The 21,360-nt window shown below is 47.9% G+C and overlaps 2 protein-coding genes and 1 long non-coding RNA gene across 7 annotated transcripts in view; 1 reads left to right on the forward strand and 2 right to left on the reverse strand.

Annotated features, from left to right (window-relative positions):
- Nucleotides 1–1,975: 1,975 nt before the first annotated feature.
- On the reverse strand, nt 1,976–8,304 carry LOC141569709 (uncharacterized). Of its 2 annotated transcripts, none has more exons than XR_012493472.2 (4): nt 7,541–8,194; nt 7,017–7,188; nt 5,071–5,317; nt 1,976–4,629 (listed from the first exon to the last, which is right to left on the reverse strand). It is a non-coding gene; the product is annotated as an uncharacterized LOC141569709 (long non-coding RNA). The 2 variants fall into 2 exon arrangements; XR_012493471.2 differs by lacking the exon at nt 7,541–8,194 and adding an exon at nt 8,201–8,304 and having other exon boundaries at nt 1,977–4,629.
- An 82-nt stretch (nt 8,305–8,386) lies between these two features.
- ARAF (A-Raf proto-oncogene, serine/threonine kinase) lies at nt 8,387–19,423 on the forward strand. 3 transcript variants are annotated; one of them, XM_074324015.2, is made up of 16 exons: nt 8,387–8,522; nt 9,842–9,996; nt 10,153–10,256; nt 11,025–11,127; nt 11,218–11,372; nt 11,484–11,582; nt 13,034–13,190; nt 13,294–13,321; nt 13,401–13,546; nt 13,639–13,841; nt 16,218–16,394; nt 16,494–16,540; nt 17,057–17,175; nt 17,420–17,551; nt 18,511–18,645; nt 18,848–19,423. In XM_074324015.2, exons 2-16 carry the CDS (start codon nt 9,901–9,903, stop codon nt 18,980–18,982), a joined length of 1,836 nt encoding a protein of 611 aa, XP_074180116.1. In that variant the 5' UTR covers nt 8,387–8,522; nt 9,842–9,900; the 3' UTR covers nt 18,983–19,423. The 3 variants fall into 3 exon arrangements, with proteins under 3 accessions (XP_074180116.1, XP_019572273.1, XP_088651013.1); XM_019716714.3 differs by having other exon boundaries at nt 13,049–13,190; XM_088794887.1 differs by lacking the exon at nt 8,387–8,522 and adding an exon at nt 8,841–8,862.
- SYN1 (synapsin I) overlaps nt 19,414–21,360 on the reverse strand; it is a 54,498-nt gene continuing 52,551 nt past the window's right edge. The window contains exon 13 of one of the 2 annotated variants that reach the window (XM_019716710.3): nt 19,414–20,515. In XM_019716710.3, coding sequence (XP_019572269.1) covers nt 20,380–20,515 — 136 coding nt within the window. In that variant the 3' untranslated portion in view covers nt 19,414–20,379. The remainder of the gene's footprint in view (nt 20,516–21,360) is intronic. The other variant, XM_019716711.3, reaches the window with a different exon arrangement.

Consider the following 21,360-nt stretch of genomic DNA (forward strand, 5'->3'; position numbering starts at 1 on the left):
GACCTATATTAGGAAAGAAGAAAGATCTCAAATAATGATCTCAGCCTCTCCATTAGGCAACTAGAAAACGAGGAGCAAATTAAGCCTAAAGTAAGCAGAAGGAAGGAGTTAATAAAGATCAAAGTAGAGCTCAATGAAACAGAAAACTGAAAAACAATTGAGAAAACCAATGAAACCAAAAGCTGTTTTGAGAGCAATAAAATTGATAAACCTCTAGTCACACTGATGAGGAAAAAAAGCACCACTTACCAAAATCAGGAATGAAAGGGGTGACATGACAGGTTCTTCAGATATTAAAAATGATAATAAGGGTACATTATTAACTACTTTATGGCAATACATTTAACAGTTTGGATGAAATTGGCAAATTCAACCAAGGCTCACTCCAGAAGATAACCTGAGTAGCCCTATATCTACCAAAGAAATTGAAATTGTAGTTTAAAATGTTCTTACAGAGAAAACTCCAGGCCCAGGTGACTTCACTGGTGAATCTACCAAATATTAAGGAGGAAATAATAACGTCTACACAAATTTTCTGCCAAAATTGGAGAGGTGGAAATACCTCTCAACTCATCCTATGGGGCCAGTGTTACCCTTATACCAAAATCAGACAACGACATTACCAGAAAAGAAAACGACAGACCAATATCCCTCAGAAACAAAGATGCGAAATTCTAAACAAAATTTTGGCAAATCGAATTCCATAACATATTTAAAAAATATTTTATATTATACATTATAATTCCTTATACCAAGTGGGTTTTATCCTAGGGATGCAGAATTGGTTTAACATTTGTTAATCAATCAGTGTAATTCATCACAATGACCACAATAACAAACTAAAAAAGAAAACCATATGAGCATCTAAATAGATGCAGAAAAACATTTCACAAAATCTGACATTCAGGGGTGGATGGGTAGCTCAGTTGGTTAGAGCGCGTGCTCTGGGCAACAGGGCTGCTGATTTGATTCCCACATGGGCCAACTGAGCTGCGGCTCAGCTCCTGGGTGGCCAGATGCCTCAGTTGGTTGGAGCAGGGGCTCTCAACCACAAGGTTGCGGGTTGGACTCCTCCACTCCTGCAAGGGATGGTGGGCTGTGCCCCCTGCAACTAGCAACAGGCAACTGGACCTGGAGCTGAGCTGCACACTCCACAGCTAAGATTGAAAGGACAACTTGACTTGGAAAAAAAAAAGTCCCAGAAGTACACACTGTTCCCCAATAAAGTCCTGTTCCTCTTCCCCAATAAAAAATCTAAAAAAAACAAAAACAAATGTGACATTCATTCTTGATTAAAAAAAAAAAAGAATTCCCAGAAAATTAGGATAAAAGGGAACTTCATAAACCTTCTAAAGGGTACTTTCTAAAGGGAGGGTGAGGGAGCGGGAAGGAAGTGAAGGAAAGGAGCAGACCTCCTCAAAGACAGGACTGGCTGAGCTGGGTATGTGCAGGTTGCCAGAATTGCTAAAACATCTGTCAACGCTGGGACTGAGCCTTCTGAAATGAAACTAGCCTTCATACTGGATTCTACCAGGGATGTTTAATCACTTGTAATCTGATCACTTGTAATCTGGGCAGCATCCTTGAACTTGGATCAGCCGAGTTCTGCCAAGGGACATAGATCTTTGCTTTGATACTTTAATAATATTAATGGTGATGATAGTGATAACAGAAACAGCTAAAAATTATCATGTACTCACTGTGTATCAGGCATTGTGTAAAGTTTGATATAGATTAGTTCACAGAATCTTACAACAAGCCTATGATGGAAGTACTTTTTAAAAATGTTAACGATAGGGAAACAGAGACACAGAGAGGGGAAACAACTCATCCAAGGTCATACAGTTACATAGCAGGACATAGGGATACTCACACACTCTAGACAGTGGTCAAGTCCTGAGGCATTCTGGGTAACTTCAGAATTGATTTTCTCATACCACATGATGGTACACAACATCTACATGGAACAAAAACTATAAGGAATTAGTCAGAGGGTTAAAGATGGAGCCCAGCAACGGGACGGCGCCACGAGGTGCAGGATCATACTGGTGGAGATGGGGGGGGGGAGGATGGAAAGGGGGGCGGACAAGAGCGGGACCTCTCTCCCTCGAACTTTCTGCATCGTTCCCCAGCCCAGGGTGGAAGGGGTGTCCCGCCGCGGAGCTATGCTGCCCTGAGCCTGCAAGAGGGACTCTGAGTTGCCTGGCATGCTCACCCTAAACTGGAATTGGGGAGATTGGAGCTGAACTGCCAAGGAGCCTGGCCCCAGGCATACTGGCAGGGCTACTACATCCACCATCAGGACCTGACACAATGCCCAAGGTTTTTATGTGCCCAATGACAGTCATTCAAGCCTGTCTCCTTGTGAGGAGGCCCAGGTTCCAGCTTGTCTTTTGGGAGTACCCCTGACCCTTGGCTGAGCACATTGGGATACCAGTTTCACCCCCACCCTGGGAGTAGAAGCCCTGGCGTCCATGGGGAGGATAAGGGGCAATGATGCATGCTCCCCTGCCTCCTAGGCCTGACCCCTTGCGGTTCCTCCATCCCAAGGCCACTTGACTCAGGCCTGTCCTCTCTTCCCCTGAGTCCCAGGTGCCATGGCTAGAGGTGGCGACTTTACTCCTGAACAGAATCTGTACCCACTGGCCAGAGACACCCCCACCCGCCAATGCAGCTGTAGACTCAGGACTGCGCAAATGCTCCCTCCTAGGGGAAGACTTTTGAGGGATCCACAGCATCCAATGTCCCTTCAGCAGAGCCTGTTAGATAGAAATTTTCTCCCTGTGGCTGAAGTCCTCATTAGATCAGGAACCCCTGAGGGTAGAGACCATGTCTTTTTTTAATCTCTTGGCAGTGCCTGGCACAGAGGAGGAGCCCATTATGCTTTTTAAAAATACAAATAAACATATATAAAGTGAAAAAAAACTATAAGGAATTATTTTATATGTAAGGAATTATTTTATATATACAAAGGATTATATATAACATGTGCATTGTGTCAAGACTGATATAAAGTAAAGATCACATGTGGGTCATTTATCCAGAAATAATGAAAATTTACTTGGAGTACATTTGTCTGACATCTCATTTACAGTGGTTTTATAAATTGAATAGAGATTTATCAAATATGTGTGAGGTAAGCCAACAGATATTAAACTTTTTTTTCCCACCTGTGATGGGACTGTGGATCAGTCCATATGTGCTTGGAATAAATATGTTAACTCTGAGAAAATGTGTACCAAATGCATTTCTGATAAAAACCAAAAGTAGACATTTCAGAATTACTTCCTTTGGGTAAATGCTGTCAGTTTAATTAATTAATTAAAAACTTAAAAATTACCAAGGACCATATCAGATTATTATCCCTACCAAAGGGGCTACCTGGGAGGACCAGTGGTGTTTTTCACTGACCATTGCATCTCAAAGGGGGTTTCACTGTTCAGTTTGTAGGTTTATATTGATCCTTTTGCTTGACTATTAAATATTTTCATACTTGAGCCTTGTTTTATTTATAAGAAATAATCATACTCACCAAATAATTTCCTCATCAGAGTAAATCTTTAATAAAAAAATTACAGGACTGTTATTTGGTTTAATTATTAGTTTTTCTCCCCTCCCTTTATTGAGAGGTAACTGACAATTATTTTTTTTCTATTCATTTGATCACTGGGTTTGGAAATTGAAAATATACAAACCTGCACACTTGTTTAATTTTATGAACACATGGAAATACCATATATATCATATAATGAACTGTTAAAAAAATTAATCGAAAACAAAAGAACCGTGTCTGTTGGTTTAATAGTGTGACTTTCACCAATTTGGATCGCAGTGATCACAAATTCAAATTACTGCTCAATGCATTTTGTTAGGAAAGACTTTTTAATAATGACTGTTAAAAGGAATGTTTAGGTTCACTTGTAAATTTCCCACATTTTGACTCCCCAGGATTGTGTATTAAAAATCTCTTCAAGGAAAATTCAAAAGTGGAAACTTCCATACTCTGCTTTAGATGGACAATTACTCCCATTGGCTGGGACGGCCCAAAGCCCACGTCCTCTGCGTAGCTATTGGTCTGCCAGTGGCTCCTCGGAGTCTCAAAGTCCAGTCTCTTCTCGTTCTAAATGCTAGGGTGAAGTAGAGCCTATCAATGCCCGTGGCATCCCAAAGCCCGCCCCCCACTGCATCGCTATTGGGTGACCTCGCTGCCTGTCGGGGGCCTGGAGCATTGAGTGTCTCACTCTAAACAGCAGCGGGGGCTTAGCGGAGCGGATAGTTGGGGCAGCTCAGTTGGGCGTGAGGCACTGAGTTTTGTCTCGGTCTGTGCGGGGTCATCTCTCCCGACACGGGTAGCTATCTGAGCGGGAGGCTGTGCGATGGGCTCTCGGATGTGGCGTTCTCCAGGCGGCGGCAGGGCGGGCGAGGGTGGTGAAGTTGGGAAATGGGAGTGGCTGGTTTAGAGGAGAGCCTCAGGCACGCTGGACTGCTGGGATGGATCCAAGATTCCTTACAGAGGGGCGTGCCCCTGGCCTACACCCTTGTTCAAACACTTTTTACCAAACTTGAATTGCTGGAGTTCTCTCTCCTCTGTCCTTCCGGTTAGGGCAGCCTGAACCTCAATTCGCTCAACTGTGAAATGGGTAGGGTTACAACAGTGGTTGGTGAACACTTCAGATTTTGTATGTTTTTCAGACATGTTTCAAAGAATTGAAAATCAACAATTATAAAAACCAACAACCATTTTAAAATCTTTTAAAATTTCTAGGTGGATAATTTCGAGGGGAGTGTCAGAAAAACCATAATCAGCTAGTTCAGGTTTTAACTTTTGTTTTAATATATGGTGCGCTTGATGGTTTTTAATGTGGTGATGATGATGATGATAAAAACCCACATCACTTTAAAGGCCTTCATGACTTGTTAAGTACCTGTGAAGTACTTGGCTGAAGTAGTGCCAGTTGGGATGGGTTTGGAGTGAGTCCTTGAAGGAGAAAGCTTTGCCCTTGAGTGAGCCATGACCCTCTTCCACCCTCCATCCCTCCTTTCTGGCACAGCATGTCGAATTTTGCTTACCTTTTTGTAAACGTTGTGCAACGGAGCCAGAAGTCTGTCTTCAAATACGGCCTAGAAATTAAAGTTCTAAAATAAATTAAATAATATTCAAATGAAATGAAATTTAAAACGCACTCCTCACCCCCGACATTATTCTTCCTTTTGGAGAGCGTTTTGGAGCCCCTCACTGAGCTCCAACAGGAGTTGTTTCTGACCCCATGTGGTGCCAGGGCTGCTCCACTGGGAGATGGGGATGCCGGCTCTAGGGCTTCGAATCAGAAAAGAGAATAAAAAAAAAATCACTAAGAATTTGTAAGAATTCAACATGTTTAAAATTATGTTTGAAGCCCCTTTTTTTGCCATGCTCTTTTAAACTGAGGTATATTTTACATACAATAAAATGTACCCATTTTCAATACAGAGTTTGATGAATTTTGATAAATGCATACTGAACTGTCCAGTCACCTCCAAAAGTTCCTTCATGCCCTTCTCAGTTATTCTCCTGCAAGACAACTACTCTGTGTTCCTTCACTATAGATTAATTTTGCCTGGCTTAGATGTTCATACAGATGGAATAATATAGTATTTCTCTTTTGTGTCTGGCTTCTTTCACTCGATCTTATGTCTGTAAGATAGATTGTTGCCTTTCATTGCTGAGTTGTGTGAAAAATAATATAAATGGAGCCACTTTAAAATGGAGTCAGAGCTGCTATCCCAGAGGAACTGCCTTGCACATCTAACGCCTGAAACCTATGGGATGCATAAACTGGGCAAAATAACCTTTGGACTGGACCTAAAGCAGCATGGAATCCCCAAAAAACTGTTTGCAAAGATAACAAGAAAGCAGATAATATGACTAATGGACTGAAAAGTTCAAAACATTCTTTAGCATTAGCATCACTGTTAGCTTATCCCCACTTACAGAACCGCCTTCCTTCTATTGATGTAATTGTTCCCCATAGCTTTCTCATAAATACTTCTTGCCTTGCCTCCTAATGGGAACACTATTTGGGTTTCTGCCTGAATCAGTGCTTTCCAAATAGCTCTTCTTTGGATCTCAAATAAATGCTCGTTGCCTCTCACTCTGGCCTTCTAATTTTAGGTTAACAGTAGTATTCCAGGATCCCATTTTTGTGTTTCTTTGTCAATTCTTTTGTTGCCGGACACCTGGTCTGTTTGCAGTTTTGTTTTGTTTTTCTATTATGAATAAAGCTAATATGAATATTGGAGTACAAATTTTTGTGTGGGTACATTGCAGTAGCATGCTGTGGCTGGCTCACCAGAGCCAATTTTGCAAATCTCAACTCTGGTTCAGTGGTGTCATATTAGTAGCTTGAAATAAGCCATGGTGGGAGTGTTTATGTCTTAGTTGGCAAACACTACAAATTAGAGCTTTTTTCTTGGATAGCTGGTTGTTAAACATTTACGAGCACGCCATGGGACATGTTTTCATTTCTCTGGAGTAAATACTGAAAAATGAGACTGCAAGATTGCATGGTATGTGTATGTCTAACTTTATATGAAGATGCCAAACTGTTTCCAAAGTGGTTGTACCATTCTACACTCCCAATGGCAATGCATGAAAGTTCCTATTGCTCCATATTCTCATAAATGTGTGGTATTTATCCTCAGTCTTTTTCATTTTAGCCATTGAATGGTGAAGATTCCCAATAGAAAAGAAACGATGGGAAATAGAGGTTATATGACAGCCTAGTAAGCAGAACTTTTGTCTCTTATAGACAGAGAAAGCACTTAATAAATACAAGTTGAAGTATGCTGAGACCCCCTCACCTAATGACCTTTCTCTGATCCTTCCCACTTCATCAGAGGGATGCTGAGGCTCCAAACAGGAGAATGGAGTCACTTCAAACAACAGGCTGTTCAAAAAATTAATAGTGAAATCTCGTGCGAACCGGTGAATCCTCCCCACAGAGGTAGAAAAGAATTAAATAGTTATACAGTAGTACCTCGGTTTTCGAACGTCTCCGTTGACGAACATTTCGGTTTACAAATGCTGTAACCCCGGAAGTAAATGCTTCGGTTTTCGAACACGTCAAACATATCACGCGGCTTCCTCTGAGTGCAGGATCCCGACGCCTAGCTGTCGGCTGTTTTCGAACGTTTCATAACTCGAAGGGTCTTCCGGAACGGATTACATTAGAAAACCGAGATAGCACTATATTATCAAAAAGTGTTAAACCAGACTGCAATGTGCATCACAAGCAATTCGCTAAAGAGATTGCAAGGACAGTAAAACCTCATCCTTTACATGGCTGGGGAGATACAAGCCATTATATACATGTTCTCAAGAAAGACAATAACTTGTCCTTAAGTAAGAGAACTTGACAGTACCTTTTGCTACACAGTTCATCTCAAATTCACCTGGTAACTGGGGAAGCCATCTGTCTTTACCCAAAATAAAAAATAAAACACCTATCTCTTTGACAAGCAGCTAACAACTTGGCGCCAGACGCCTAGGTCAAATTCCTACCTGACAGAGACGGGGCGCTATCTTTGTCGATGTTTACATTTCAAAGAGATGACTCCAAGGCCCCTAAGAACAACATCCTTGGGTTGTAAAACTGGCAGGAAGCCTACTTAGCTTGTAAAAAGATTTACATACATCTCGAGGGGACAAAAAAATTTACAAGTTTCCTAAAGGAAATGCTCTAAGAAAAGGGAGGGTGGAAAGTCTCTTTCACTTTTGACACCAGGTAAAAGTCATCTTTTAAAAAATTGTATTTACCCCTCAATTCCTCCACACATTTTCCTGCACTTGTGCCCCATTCCAGGTCCACACTTCCCTCCCCTCTTCACCTGGCCATCTATGACTAGCCTTACAAAATCCTTATCAACCCCATTCCTATCCTAAAGGAGAGCTCTCAGAACAGCAGGCCGCTCTTCCTAGGGCCAGACCCCCAGGCCGGCCACACTAGAGACCCGCTGTTATCTAAGGCTAGGACTTCAGTCTTTCAGAATTAGTAAACGTTGGTGATATTTGGTCTGATTCCAGCCCATTTCAAAGACGGTAAAACGGAGACCCAGGAAACTCCCAAACGGCTACTTAGGCCTCCGGGTCACTGGAACAAAAAGGGGCATTTAAGGATTCTCCGCCCAGATTCAGGAAGCCCTAAAGTCAGACTCAACTGACCGAAAAAAGCCCCGCTTTATTCTGCCACGGTACGATTGGGTTAAAGCCCCTGGCACGCAGGTCTCTTGACTGCGCCTGCGCGATTCAGGACGTGCGAATTTGCCCGAGACCCTGACGTTTCAGGCAGCCCCTCCTAATCCGGAACAAGACCCACATTCCGCCTATCCTGCCTTGATAGGCGTGACCCTGATCCAATAAGGATAGAGGGCTGAGTCCTGTGGAGCCAATGGCGGAAGTCCGAGGAGCGGTGGAGGCGGACTCTATGAGGAAACAAGAAGACAGGCCCAAGATGGAGGCGGCTGCGGCCGTTGCAGCTTGACAGGTGAGGGCGGGCCCCGCAGGGTTAGGTTTCTGGAGCGACCGCCGGGCATGGGCAAGGAGCCGGGACCGAAAGCCTAGCTCCAGGGTGGCTGCGCCTGGGCCCCGGCGCCCCCTGCCCGGAACCGGAGGAGTGGTTTGACCCGGGGCGAGACCATCATCGACAGCGGGGGGTAGTGGTGGGTAGACAGGAATAGGGGTGCAAGGCTGCGGGGGATGGTTTCGCCCGCCGCGTGTGGTAGCACGCCTGCGCAGAGTTGGAAGGCACTCGGTAGGCGGGACAGGGCTGAATGGGGCCTGGGCTGTGGTGTGTTGTTCCCAGATCCCCTGTAAACCTTCTTAAGGTATCTGATGACCCTTCTTTACCAACAACGGGGAATGCATGGGGACGCGGCTCACTACTTGCATGCTTCTTCTGGATCAGTGTCTGAGCCACTAGGAGAATGTTTGAGAATTACCCCCTTACTCCTCCTTAACTCTCACCAGCCTCCTTCCATTATCACTAGAAATATGTCTGTCACCCCTTAGTTGTCAGCGAGAATTTTGGAGCCTCCCTGCTTTACCTCCATTCATCTCACCTCAACAATGACTAATGATTCACCTTTACCCTCCTTTTCCCCATGACAGTGTCCGGTGACCACCTTATCCATTCTTCTCCCCATTACAGTTTCTAGTGACCTCTATTACATCTTCCTTCAGCATAATGTTGGCTGAGCTTTGTGATCTCCCGTCACAGTCTGGTGACTCCCATTAGCCATCTAACAGTGGTTGTGAGCCTGCCATCATTATGGCAGGCCAGGGCTTAGGGATGCCCACAGTACCCTTAAGAACACTCTTTGGTACAATTTCCCATTTTCCCCAAACTAAGGGCAATAGCTGATGATCTTTCATTCGTTCCCCTTCACTCTGTCTGTGACTCCTCCCTCAGCACAGTATCTGGTAACCCCCTTCTCCATTGAAAAGCTGGGACACTGTTTGTGTCCATTATGTACCTGACACGCCCCAGTGCACCGTGTGCTGACTTCCCCATTAGCCCCCAGCACAGACTTGTGTACTCCTGTTCCCTCCAGGACAGTGTGTGCTGTCTCTCGTTGTGTCGTCCCACCCCCACCTGGCCCCATGCAGTGAATCCGAGATCTTGGCTGGGCTGAGCAGAGGAACTGGATCGGCTTCAAAGTGTTAACAGGCTCCCTTGGGCTGCTGTGTGGAAATTAGGCTACGGGGGGTGACGTGGAGCCTGGAGGTTGAAATTCTTTTTGTTCCCTGCCACTGTGCTTCCAGACTATCATTACTGGACCTCTGAATTCCTCCTCTGTCTTCTAGGAGACCCATGGCACCTGCCCAGCCCCGCCTCAGCCCGTCTTGACAAAGTCCTAGGCTCCATGGAGCCACCACGGGGCCCCCCTGCCAACGGGGCTGAGCCGTCCCGGGCAGTGGGCACTGTCAAAGTGTACCTGCCCAACAAGCAACGCACAGTAGTGAGTCTGAAGGGAGCAAACGTGGTAGGGGTGTGGATGGACCCAGTTGTAAATCGTGGGTCAAAAGGGTAACTAGGGCTGGGAGGAGGCTTTGGCCGAGGGGTGGGAGAGTTAGTTGGGGCCCCTGTTGGGCACTGATCTCCCACATCTGCACAGGTGACTGTCCGGGATGGCATGAGTGTCTACGACTCTTTAGACAAGGCCCTGAAGGTGCGGGGTCTCAATCAGGATTGCTGCGTGGTCTACCGGCTCATCAAGGGGTAAGTGTGGCATACACCTCGCCCTCTGCCCACTGGGTGCCCAGCCTCCCAGCCCCTCCTCAGCGTCATCCGACTCCTTCACTCTGTTGTGGAGTCTCCGTTAGTCTTGCCTTAGTTCAGTGAATTCGTGAGTCCATCCAGCTTTTGTTTCATTACTTCATTAGTTCATTGGCCTGTAAGGTCAACATCTCACTCTCTCTTTGACCCCCAAGTCTTCACCCTGCTCCATCACCTCCTCCCAGAGTTCATCTCTTTTGTTCTTTCACTTTTTCATCAATTTGTTGGCTCTGTCCTACCTCCATTTTCCCATTATCTGTCTGCTGAGTTGGGCCTTGCTGACCTTCCATTTATTCTTCTGTTCTGAGGTTCCTTAATTTTTTTATTCACTTCACACATTGCTGTGTATTTGTTGTTTTACTGCCTCATTGGCTGTTTTTTCAGGGGCTTCCTTAGCACTTCGGAAATTTAGTTGTTTATTCACCATCTCATTTGCTTCTCACCTTGTGGTTGAGAGCATGGCCTCTTCACACTGTCCTGCTACTCATAGTCCCTTGTGGCTTTGGGCAAGTCACTTTATCCTTCTGAGCCTTAGCTTCCTTATCTGTAAAATGGGGGTAAGGATAGTAACTAGTTCTAGGGTTGCCGTGATGGGAATGAAACATGGCAGATATTGCTCCGTGGATGCAGACTTGGAGGTACTTTTAGGGGTTCCCTGCCTCCCCGAGGCCCTGTCCACCCTCCCACTCACTCCTTTCATACCTCCTGCAGGCGAAAGACAGTCACTTCCTGGGACACTGCCATTGCCCCCCTGGATGGCGAGGAGCTCATTGTGGAGGTCCTTGAAGACGTCCCACTAACCATGCACAATTTTGTGAGTGCAGGGTGGATAGTGGGTGCAGACCCTGGGTGTGTGGGGAGGGTCCTTGACCAGGCCTCAACCTTCCCTGCTTTGTGGCAGCAGGTACGGAAGACGTTCTTCAGCCTGGCGTTCTGTGACTTCTGCCTTAAGTTTCTGTTCCATGGCTTCCGCTGCCAAACCTGTGGCTACAAGTTCCACCAGCATTGTTCCTCCAAGGTCCCCACAGTCTGTGTAGACATGAGTACCAACCGCCGACAGTGAGCCTGGCCTGGGGTGGATGGGGGGATGGGGAGGACAGATGCCCAGCCACAAGGTTCTTACAGAGAGCTGACCCTTATCCCCTGCTCTATACCCTTAATGTCCTCAAGGTTCTACCACAGTGTCCAGGATTTGTCCGGAGGCTCCAGACAGCACGAGACTCTCTTGAACCGCCCCCTGAATGAGCCGCTTACCCCCCAGGGTCCCAGGTAAGGATACCTCAGCTGAAGAGCTGCTGCCGGGAGAGAGATCTGGAGGCCCCTGTAGACCACAAGCCATTCTTTATTCATTCATTTACTTGACAAACATTTGTTGAACACCTGCAAGTATGAGTAGGGGCATGGAGCTGTGGGACCTTGGGCAAGTCACCTAATCTCTCTGGCCCTCAGTTTTCTCATCTGTAAAGAGGGGATAATGTTACTTTTTGCCACATAGGGTTCTGGTGAGACTTAAGTGAGTTAAGACATGTCAGGTGCTTAGAACAAGATCTGATACAGAGTATAAAGGTTTTCCTTATTAATTATAAATATATATGTATGTATGTATATGTATATCAAAGCATCTAACTACTTTATTAATTCTTCCAGTATAATCATGATCAGGCCTTCCCATTTTGAAATATATATATTTTATCATAAATTCCCTTTTATTTCTCCTTTATGTTAAGTATTATAAGACTATATAGTATTTCTATATTAAAAAAGATTATTGCTCTAATATATCATAAGTTTATAAAACATGTGTTTTCTATGTCTGTATTATATATTTTATAATGTTTATACTTGTACGGTATATTATATATTAATGTATCGTGTTATATTTATAATATTTTTATATAATGTAGAGCATCATATATTTTTATATAATATATAAAATAGTAAAGTTAGGGTATTATGTTATATTCAATTGGGGGTGTAATTGAATTAGTTAAATATGAATTTCAGAATAGTGGAAGGGAACATTAAGAAATGTTTTTGTGGGTGGCCGGTTAGCTCAGTTAGAGCGTGGTGCTAATAACACCAAGGTTGCTGGTTCGATCCCCACATGGGCCACTGTGAGCTGTGCCCTCCTTAAAAAAAAAAGTTTTTGTAACATTATATATATGTAGAACATGTATGTATAACATATAACATTATAATACGTATATTTTGAAACATTGCTATTTTAAATAGAGCATATGTTATACATTATATAGTACATAATATATTTGAATAGTACATATTGTTATAAAGTATGATATATATTACTCTTTCTCCCACTGTGTGGCTCACTGTCCCTTCTTTAGGTCTTTGCTCAAATGTCACACCTCCTTAGAGAAAGAAGCCTTTCCTGACATCATATTGACACTTTCTGTCTCCTCATTTTGGTTTATTTTTTTCTTTATCGAATCGATCAGACAGATTAAATATTTTGTTTTTTTAGTTTCTCTCTCTCCCTTCTGGAATTCTGCCACATGAGGGCAAGAACCTTTATTTCTTTTGCCCCCAGTTTTATTTCCACTACCTAGCATGTATCTGTCACACGGCAGGCACTCAATAAATGTTTCTAGAACAGATGAATAATAGTAATGACGGGATATATACTCTGTGAGCTAAACACATGTTTAGGACGGGGCGAGGGTGGTGTGGCTGCTTCTGTTCATTTGACAGTGATTCCACAGCCTTTCCCCTGGCAGCTCCTGCACCCAGCACCGTGACGCTGAGCACTTCCCCTTCTCTACCCCGGCTAATGCCCCCCTCCAGCGCATCCGCTCCACGTCCACCCCCAATGTCCATATGGTCAGCACCACGGCCCCCATGGACTCTAGCCTCATCCAGGTTGGTGTCAAGGGGGGCAATGTCGGGGGACCACTGGGCAGAGGGGAGAACCTTTCCTGTTGGCCTCAGCGTCCTCTGTCTGACTCTGTCCCTCTTCTTCCAGCTCAGTACCCAGAGTTTCAACACTGACGGTGAGCCCCCACTGCCTGCATCCTGAGCGCCCCCTCCCCACTGCACTTGCGTCCACTGACATTCTCTCCACAATCACAGCTGCTGGCAGTAGAGGTGGTGGTGATGGAGCCCCCCGGGGGAGCCCCAGTCCAGCCAGTGTGTCCTCGGGTAGGAAGTCCCCACATTCCAAATCCCCGTCAGAACAGCGGGAGCGGAAGTCCGTGGCTGATGACAAGAAGAAAGTGGTAAGCTCCAGGGAGAACCTGTGGGGGGCACCACAGGCTGAGTGATACGGGGAGTGGGCAGGCCCCTGAGATGCCGCCCATATGGCCCACAGAAGAATCTGGGGTACCGGGACTCGGGCTATTACTGGGAGGTACCACCCAGTGAGGTGCAGCTGCTGAAGAGGATCGGGACGGGCTCGTTTGGCACCGTGTTTCGCGGGCGGTGGCATGGCGATGTGGCTGTGAAGGTGCTCAAGGTGGCCCAACCCACAGCTGAGCAGGCCCAGGCCTTCAAGAACGAGATGCAGGTGCTCAGGTGAGATTGCCCATGTATGTGGAGGGGGGCGAGGGCAGCAGGTACGGCCTTGGCACCTCCGGGGAAAGGCTGTGTTCGGGGAGCTTCTGCACATCACCCATGTTTGTGTCGTGTGATAACCGTAAGCGTAAGTTGGTTATCAAGGGCATCCCTTTCCCCTCTGGGAAATGGGTATATTTAGAGGACCTCTGATGATGTTACTGTTTGTGTTTGGGTTAATACTGATATTAATTAGTGGCTCTGCCGCCAAAACGTGGGTCTTCTCGTTGGCCTGCTGTGCAATGGGTATGGCCGTACGACCCCATGACTGTCACTTGCTTGCACTTACATTAGTAGCATCATGCTAGTGAACTGCATCGCCAGGAAGGCTTGCATCCTTCCTTCCCCTCTGCTTGTACTGCATCATTTGTATTATGTTTATTGTTACAGTCTTGTCATTTATTATAAAACTGCCATCATTTAAAGAACAGTGTTACAGTTGACCCTTGACCAACAATGGGTTTGAACTTCATGTGTCCACTTATACATGGATGTTTTTCCCAACAAATACTGTAAACATATTTTTTTCTTCCTTATGATTTTCTTAACATTTTCTTTTCTCTAGCTTACTTTATTGTAAGAACATAGTATATAATACATATAACGTACAAATATGTGTTGGTCAACTGTTTGTGTCATCATTTCATTAAGACTTCTGGTCTATAGTAGGCTATGAGTAGTTAAGTTTTTGGGGAATCAGAAGTTATGTGTGGATTTTCAACTGCGTGTGTGTGTGGGGGTCAGTGCCCCTAACCCCTGTATTGTTCAGAGGTCACCTGTATTAACTGTAATCATAACCATTATTTAATCATTATTTAATTCATGGTTATAGTTACTCAATATAGCATTAACACTATATTAATTCATTTGCACTGAGAAAGCCTGGTGTTCCCTTTTTGCCACTCTAGTTACTGCCACTCCTAAGGTTGCTAGCATGGGCTTTCCCCTCTGACAAATGGGCACAGTTACGTTGCAGAGTTGATATTATCATCATTCCTCATGCTATTTTAACATTTATCTTCATAATGGATGCCACAGGAAGAAAACTTTTCTTTTCTCTCTGTGAAATAGCAATGATTTAAACATGTTGGTAATTTGCATTTTATTACAATTTTAACCATAATCTGACTGCTATGAAGAATGCTCATGTGCCGTATTATCTGCTCTGACGTGACAAAATGGCAGGGCGTCATTGATGGTACAGTTGACCCTTGAATAATTGCAGGGATTAGGGGTGCCAACCTCCCCACGCAGTCGAAAATCCATGTATAACTTTTGACTCCCCTAAAACTTAGTTCCAGGACCCCCCCAGATAGCAAAATCCACAGATGCTCAAGTCCCTTATATAAAATAGCGTAGATCAGTGCATGCCATTGGAGCTCTGCATGCACGGACCCCAACCTCAGACTGAAAACAATATAGGTATTTATTGAAAAAAATCCGTGTATAAGTGGACCAGTGCAGTTGAAACCCGTGTTGTTCAAGGGTCAACTGTATTTGCATTTGTGTTACTATAATTGGAGTCAATACTTCTTTAAGGAATGACGGTTCTTCTAAATTAGGGCAGATCTATTCATACATGACAGGGAGCCAGGTACCCAGGAGCACTAACAACAAGGACAGTGAAATTTTCAGAGGGTTTACTTGTGTTCAGTGCTGCTCTAAGTTCCTTACAGATTATCTGCTCTCTCCTCCCAACACGTCCATAAGGTAGCTAATATAACTGCCACAGTTTTACAGTTGAGGAAAATGAGGCACAGTGAGGTTAAGCGTCCTCCTGAGGTTGCACAGTGAGTACCTGGTGAAGCCAGGATTGGAACATAGGCGCTAACTTGAGTCCAAACCCCAAGCTCTTTACCTCTGAGCCTCTCATGGTGATTAACAGGATATAATCACACACCACTGATATTTTTACCTGGCATTTATCAATATTGTGATGCTATACCGTGAAGAAGGTTGGTATTCCACCTTCTCGTCTGTAAAATGGTCACAGGCCCAGGTCCTGGTCAGGGCCAGGTGTGGCGGGTGTTGATGGTTAAGGTGCTACTGGACTGCAGAGGTGTGGGGGCGCTAATGCATCCGTCCTGCTCTTGCTGGGACACTCGGATGAGGCAGCTCAGGACAGACGCCTCCTCACCAAGTCAGCCCAGCAAACACATTGCACAAATTCATTGACTCTGGCCATAGTCTGGCCTTGAGCCTCCTGAAAGATAGGGTGGACATGACGACAGAAGTCAGCATTGCGCAGTGTCATTCCTGATGTTCAGAAAGTGAGTGACAGTTGCTGCTTCCACCATACCCACACCCCTGCCCTGATACCGCCCTCCCTGCCTACAGGAAGACACGTCACGTCAACATCTTGCTGTTCATGGGCTTCATGACCCGGCCTGGGTTTGCCATCATCACACAGTGGTGTGAGGGCTCCAGCCTCTACCACCACCTCCATGTTGCCGACACACGTTTCGACATGGTCCAGCTCATAGATGTGGCCCGGCAGACGGCCCAGGGCATGGAGTGAGCCTCCCAGCCCAGGGACGAGGGAGGGGGCTGGGGCACCTGGGGAGGGAGATGAGGTAGCACCCAGCCAATTTGCACCTGCTTCCACCCCCACAGCTACCTCCATGCCAAGAACATCATCCACCGAGATCTCAAGTCGAACAGTATCTACCTGTTCCCGTCTAAGGACTGGGGTGGGGTGAAGACTTAGATGGATGGCTCTGTGTGTGGGGGGGGTGCTTCTGGGAGTGAACAGGGAGGGACATGTGTCACATGGCCTTTGCCAGGTGGCAGAGCTGGGGCTCGTGGGGAGCCTGTAATGGAGGTCTCTTGGTCAGGAGTCAGAGATGTGGCTTGTTCAGGTGCTGTCCTTGGGAACTCTGGTGAGAGTCTGAGGGGTGACCTTGTGGAGGGCATTACAGTTTCTGATCAGTCACAGGCATGGCAGGTATGGGTGCCCTGAGAGGGACTTCCTGGTAGGGAGTGACCAGGGCCAAGTGTAGGGGGCACTCATAGGACCTCCCCACTCAAGTCAAGGTTGTGGCGGGTTTGTGTGACATTGGGGGCCTTCTGGTCAGGGTCAGAGGCATGCCTGGTGTGGAGGCGTAAATGACAGCCTCCCGGTCAGAGTGAGAGGCGTGGCTATTGGGAGTCTCTGTAGTGGCCCTTGACCTCGGTGGACATCTTTTTACACGAGGGACTCACAGTGAAGATCGGTGACTTTGGCCTGGCCACGGTGAAGACACGGTGGAGCGGGGCTCAGCCCTTGGAGCAGCCATCAGGCTCTGTGCTGTGGATGGTGAGTCGGGCCAGGCTGGGCCCGGGGCTGGACTGGGAGTATATAGGGATGTGGGCTGCAGGGCTGGGATGTGGGGGGCCAAGTGGGGATGGGGATGCCGATGCCAGGTGTGGATGTCTGGACTGCTCACGTGTCACCTCGGGGGGGCTCTGAGTTGTATCCAGTGTGGCTAGTGGGATCTAGGACTATGGGCCGGCCACTTGCTGACCTCCATGGTCCCCCTGCCTGGTCTGGCCTATCGAAGGCGGCTGAGGTGATCCGTATGCAGGACCCGAACCCCTACAGCTTCCAGTCAGATGTCTACGCCTATGGGGTCGTGCTGTATGAGCTCATGACCGGCTCCCTGCCTTATAGCCACATTGGCAGCCGTGACCAGGTGAGCCCCACACCTTATCCGCAATTTCCCAGGCTAAGAGAGTCCCTTAGCCACCAAACCGCAGATCCCCTTTGCACAGACCAAAAATGCCACACTTCTTCCACAAACCCCAAATTTTGAACTCCCAGAATCTTCTGGGTCTCCCATACCCAGAATCCTCTCCTTCCCCCACATCCACAATTCTCTGGGTCCTCAAAGTCTGGAATCTCCAGAATCCCCTATACCCAGAATCCCTTTAGGCCCCCAAATACCCAGAAGCCCTCTGGACCCCTAGATAACTGCCAGTCCTTTGGCCCAGGTACTCAAAATCCTGCAAATCCCCAAATCCCAGAATCCCATTTCTCCCAGAAACAGAATCCCTTTGTACTTCTGGAATACTCACAGATACCCACAATCATTCAGGCCTTGGGTGTCCGGCAGTCTTCGGGGCCCTGGGACCCACAATATTCTAGGGCCCAGACTCTCTCAGTTCTCCAGGTTCAAGGCCTGGAATTTCCCAGGCCCTCAGAAACACTGGATCCTCCAGGCTCCAGATACCAATAGTCCTACAGGCTACGTGCACCCATAGTCCTCAGGCCCTAGAGCCCCACAGCAATACAAGCTCCTGAGGGCTGGAATCCTTTAGCTCCCTCCAGACCCAGAAGTTCACATTTCCCCCTGACTCAGTACTTTCCAGGTCCCTAAGCCCCCTAGAAATCTGTGGATCCATAATCCTCTGGGCCCCAGACAGCTACAATCCCTGACTTGCCCAGAGCTTAAATCCCAGTGTTCTGCAAGCAGAGAATCCTTCCAAGGCCTCAGAGACCCAGAATCCTTGGCTTCACAAGATACCACAATCCTCAGAGCCTCAATACCCAGAATGCCCCAGTTCCCCAAAAGGAGCCTCACAAGTCCCTGGAGACCCCAAATTCCCCTGGGCGTTACAGCCCGGATCAGCCATTCCTGTGCCCCACCCCCAGATTATCTTTATGGTGGGCCGTGGCTATCTGTCTCCGGACCTCAGCAAAATCTCCAGCAACTGCCCCAAGGCCATGCGGCGCCTGCTGTCTGACTGCCTCAAGTTCCAGCGGGAGGAGCGGCCCCTCTTCCCCCAGGTAGGCCGGGTAGCAGGGCTAGACACCTTGGGGAGGAGACTCTGAGAAGGAGGAAGACTCCCAGGTGTGAGTGTGAACCATGTGTGCTCAGGGCTCAGAGGTGTGCAATGTGTGTGTATGCTTCTCTGTAAGAATGGGGTCTGGTGGTGTTGGGGCACTTGTGTGGCTCTGGACACCCCTCCTCATGCGCACCTGCCCCCAGATCCTGGCCACGATTGAGCTGCTGCAGCGGTCACTCCCCAAGATTGAGCGGAGTGCCTCCGAACCCTCCTTGCACCGCACCCAGGCTGATGAGTTACCCGCCTGCCTACTCAGCGCAGCCCGCCTTGTGCCTTAGGCCCCGCCCCCAGCCACCAGGGAGCCAATCTCAGCCTGCCACGCCAAGGAGCCCTGCCCACCAACCAATCAATGTTCTGTCTGCCCTGATACTGCCTCAGGATCCCCCATCCCTGCCCTGGGAGATGAGGGTGTCTCCATGTGCTTTTCCAGTTCTTCTGGAATTGGGGGACCCCCAAAGACTGAAACCCCTGCCTCCTCCATAGTTTGGTTTCCTCTTGGTTTTGGGGATACTTCTAAATTTGGGAGCTCCTCCATCTCCAATGGCTGGGATTTGTGGCAGGGATTCCACTCAGAACCTCTTTGGAATTTGTGCCTGATGTGCCTTCCACTGGATTTTGGGGTCCCCAGCACCCCATGTGGATTTGGGGGTCCCCTGTGTTTCCCCCGCCATTCAAGGACTCCCTCCTTTCTTCACCAAGAAGCACAGAATTCTGCTGGGCCTTTGCTTGTTTATTTTGCTTCCCGACTCTTCTCGTGGGGTTCAGAGCCGCTGAGGGGTTGGGATGAGTCCAGGCGAGGAGTGGAGGTTAGGGGGAGTTGCGGACCACACAAACAGCGCCACTGCACGCATCACCACAGGCGGCACGATGAACGAGGACCACATATGCCAAGCACGGCACAAGAGGAGGCCACGTCAGTCACAGACACAGACATCACGGCAAAGGTGGGGAAGTGGGGGACCACTGGCCTTCCGTGTGCAAAGGATTCTGGGAGGATGGGTAGAGTTTGCATATTTAAGGACAGCTGTCGGAGGCAGGAAAGTGGGGCAGGGGTCCCTGGGGAACTGAGGGATCTTAGCAGTGGGAGGAGCTCTCAATGTGTTGAATAGGGTTGGGGGCAGGTGAAAGGAAATCCTTGTGGGGCTGGGCGGTGGCATTTGAGGAGGTGGGTCTCCAGAAATAGGAGATCCATGGAAGGGGGCTCAAAGGTAGGGCTTTCTTAAGGATTTGGGAAATTCTGATGGGGAACAAAGTGTGCTTGAGAGATCTGGGACCAGGAGTAGGGTTTTCCGGGAATTTCAGGGCTCCAGGAGGGGAGGCTCCAGGAGGGGACACAGTGGTGTTGGGGCCAGAATGGGTTGCCTGGTGTTTGGGAGCTTCTGGGAAGGAAAACGTACTCTGGGGGACCAGGGGTGGAGGTCTTTAGGAATTTGGAGGTTCTGAAACTGAGAAGTAGGTCTTGAGGTGACCGGGAGTGGGCTTCCAGAGGTCTTGGGAATTCCAAACGTGAGAACTGGGTTTAGGACCAGGAGTGAGGTTTCTTGAGGGACTTGGGCGTTCTGAGCAGAAGAGGGATCTTGGTGAACCAGGACAGTTGGAGATTCCAAAAGTGAGAAATGGATTCTGGGCCCAGAGAGGGGTTGCCCAGGGATTTGGGGGTTCTCAGGGTGGGGTGTCAGTCGGAGAAGAGGCTGGCGAAAGACTTCCTCAGGCTGCGGATGGTCTCAGCTTTCACCTCGTCCTGGCTAAGGCTGGGCCTGGGCGGGGCTGGCTCTGGAAGGTTGAAGGCATTGGTCAGAGACTGGGATTTGCTAGAGAGAGACAAGGTGGAGGCGTGGGAGGAGGGGGGGGGAGAGGAAGGGAGGAGGGGGAGAGAAACACAACGTTACCCCAGGCCCGGCCCCAGCCCTGCCCCTGTGGTCCTGGGGCGGTGCCTGCGACCCTCCCACCCCCTCAGCATGGGCCTGGACCCTGATGGATTCTCAGACGTAGTCAGGGAGCCCTGGGCAGGCTGGGAGGACTTGGATCCAAGTTGAAGTCTGGGATTCATGAGAAGAGACCTGGGCTGAATTTTCTCCTCAAATCTAGGCTCCGACTGGGAGAAGTTTGATATAAAGGTGAAGAGGGGCAGGGCAGTTTCCAAGCTAAGGGTGAGGAGTCCAGGAGGGAGTGGGGGGTTTCCAGCAAGGACAGGCGGGGTGGGGGAAATCCACAGGGAGCAGTGAGGTGGGGCAGTGAGGACTTGAGCTAAGGTGGGGGCAGATGAGGAATGGACCTCAAGAGGCAGAGGGGGTGGTGGGATGATTTGGGAGGAGACTGAAATGGACCAGAAGGAATTTGGGGATGGAGCAGAAAGTAGCCTAGATTGGAAGAAAAGTATGCGGACAACTGGGAAGGGTGTGAAGTGACATGAGAGGACTGTGATTTGGGCCGGAGGTGGGGTGGGTTGGGGCAGTCTGGGGCATTGGCTGGGAGGAGTCAGGCTGGGCAGGAAGAGGATGAGTCTGGCAGCAAAGGCTGTGAGATGGGAGGAGGACTTAGTGGGCTGGGCCCTACGGAAGGAGGGTCAGCAAGGTGCTTGCGGTGGGTCCAGAGGGGCTGGGGAGGGGACTCTCCCAGGACCTATTAGGAAGCCTGAACTGAAAGGGGTTTTCTT

The sequence above is a fragment of the Rhinolophus sinicus genome, chromosome 18 (genome assembly GCF_057876585.1).
Source record: "Rhinolophus sinicus isolate RSI-liver-muscle chromosome 18, RSI-T2T, whole genome shotgun sequence".
Taxonomy (NCBI): Eukaryota; Metazoa; Chordata; class Mammalia; order Chiroptera; family Rhinolophidae; genus Rhinolophus; species Rhinolophus sinicus.

Bases quoted from the DNA above. Each gene is read 5' to 3' on its own strand.
- ARAF (XM_074324015.2), top strand. From the start codon at position 9,901: ATGGAGCCACCACGGGGCCCCCCTGCCAACGGGGCTGAGCCGTCCCGG. The intron at 11,373-11,483 runs GTGAGCCTGGCC...AATGTCCTCAAG, and splicing joins ATGAGTACCAACCGCCGACA to GTTCTACCACAGTGTCCAGG. The intron at 16,395-16,493 runs GTGAGCCTCCCA...CCACCCCCACAG, and splicing joins CAGACGGCCCAGGGCATGGA to CTACCTCCATGCCAAGAACA.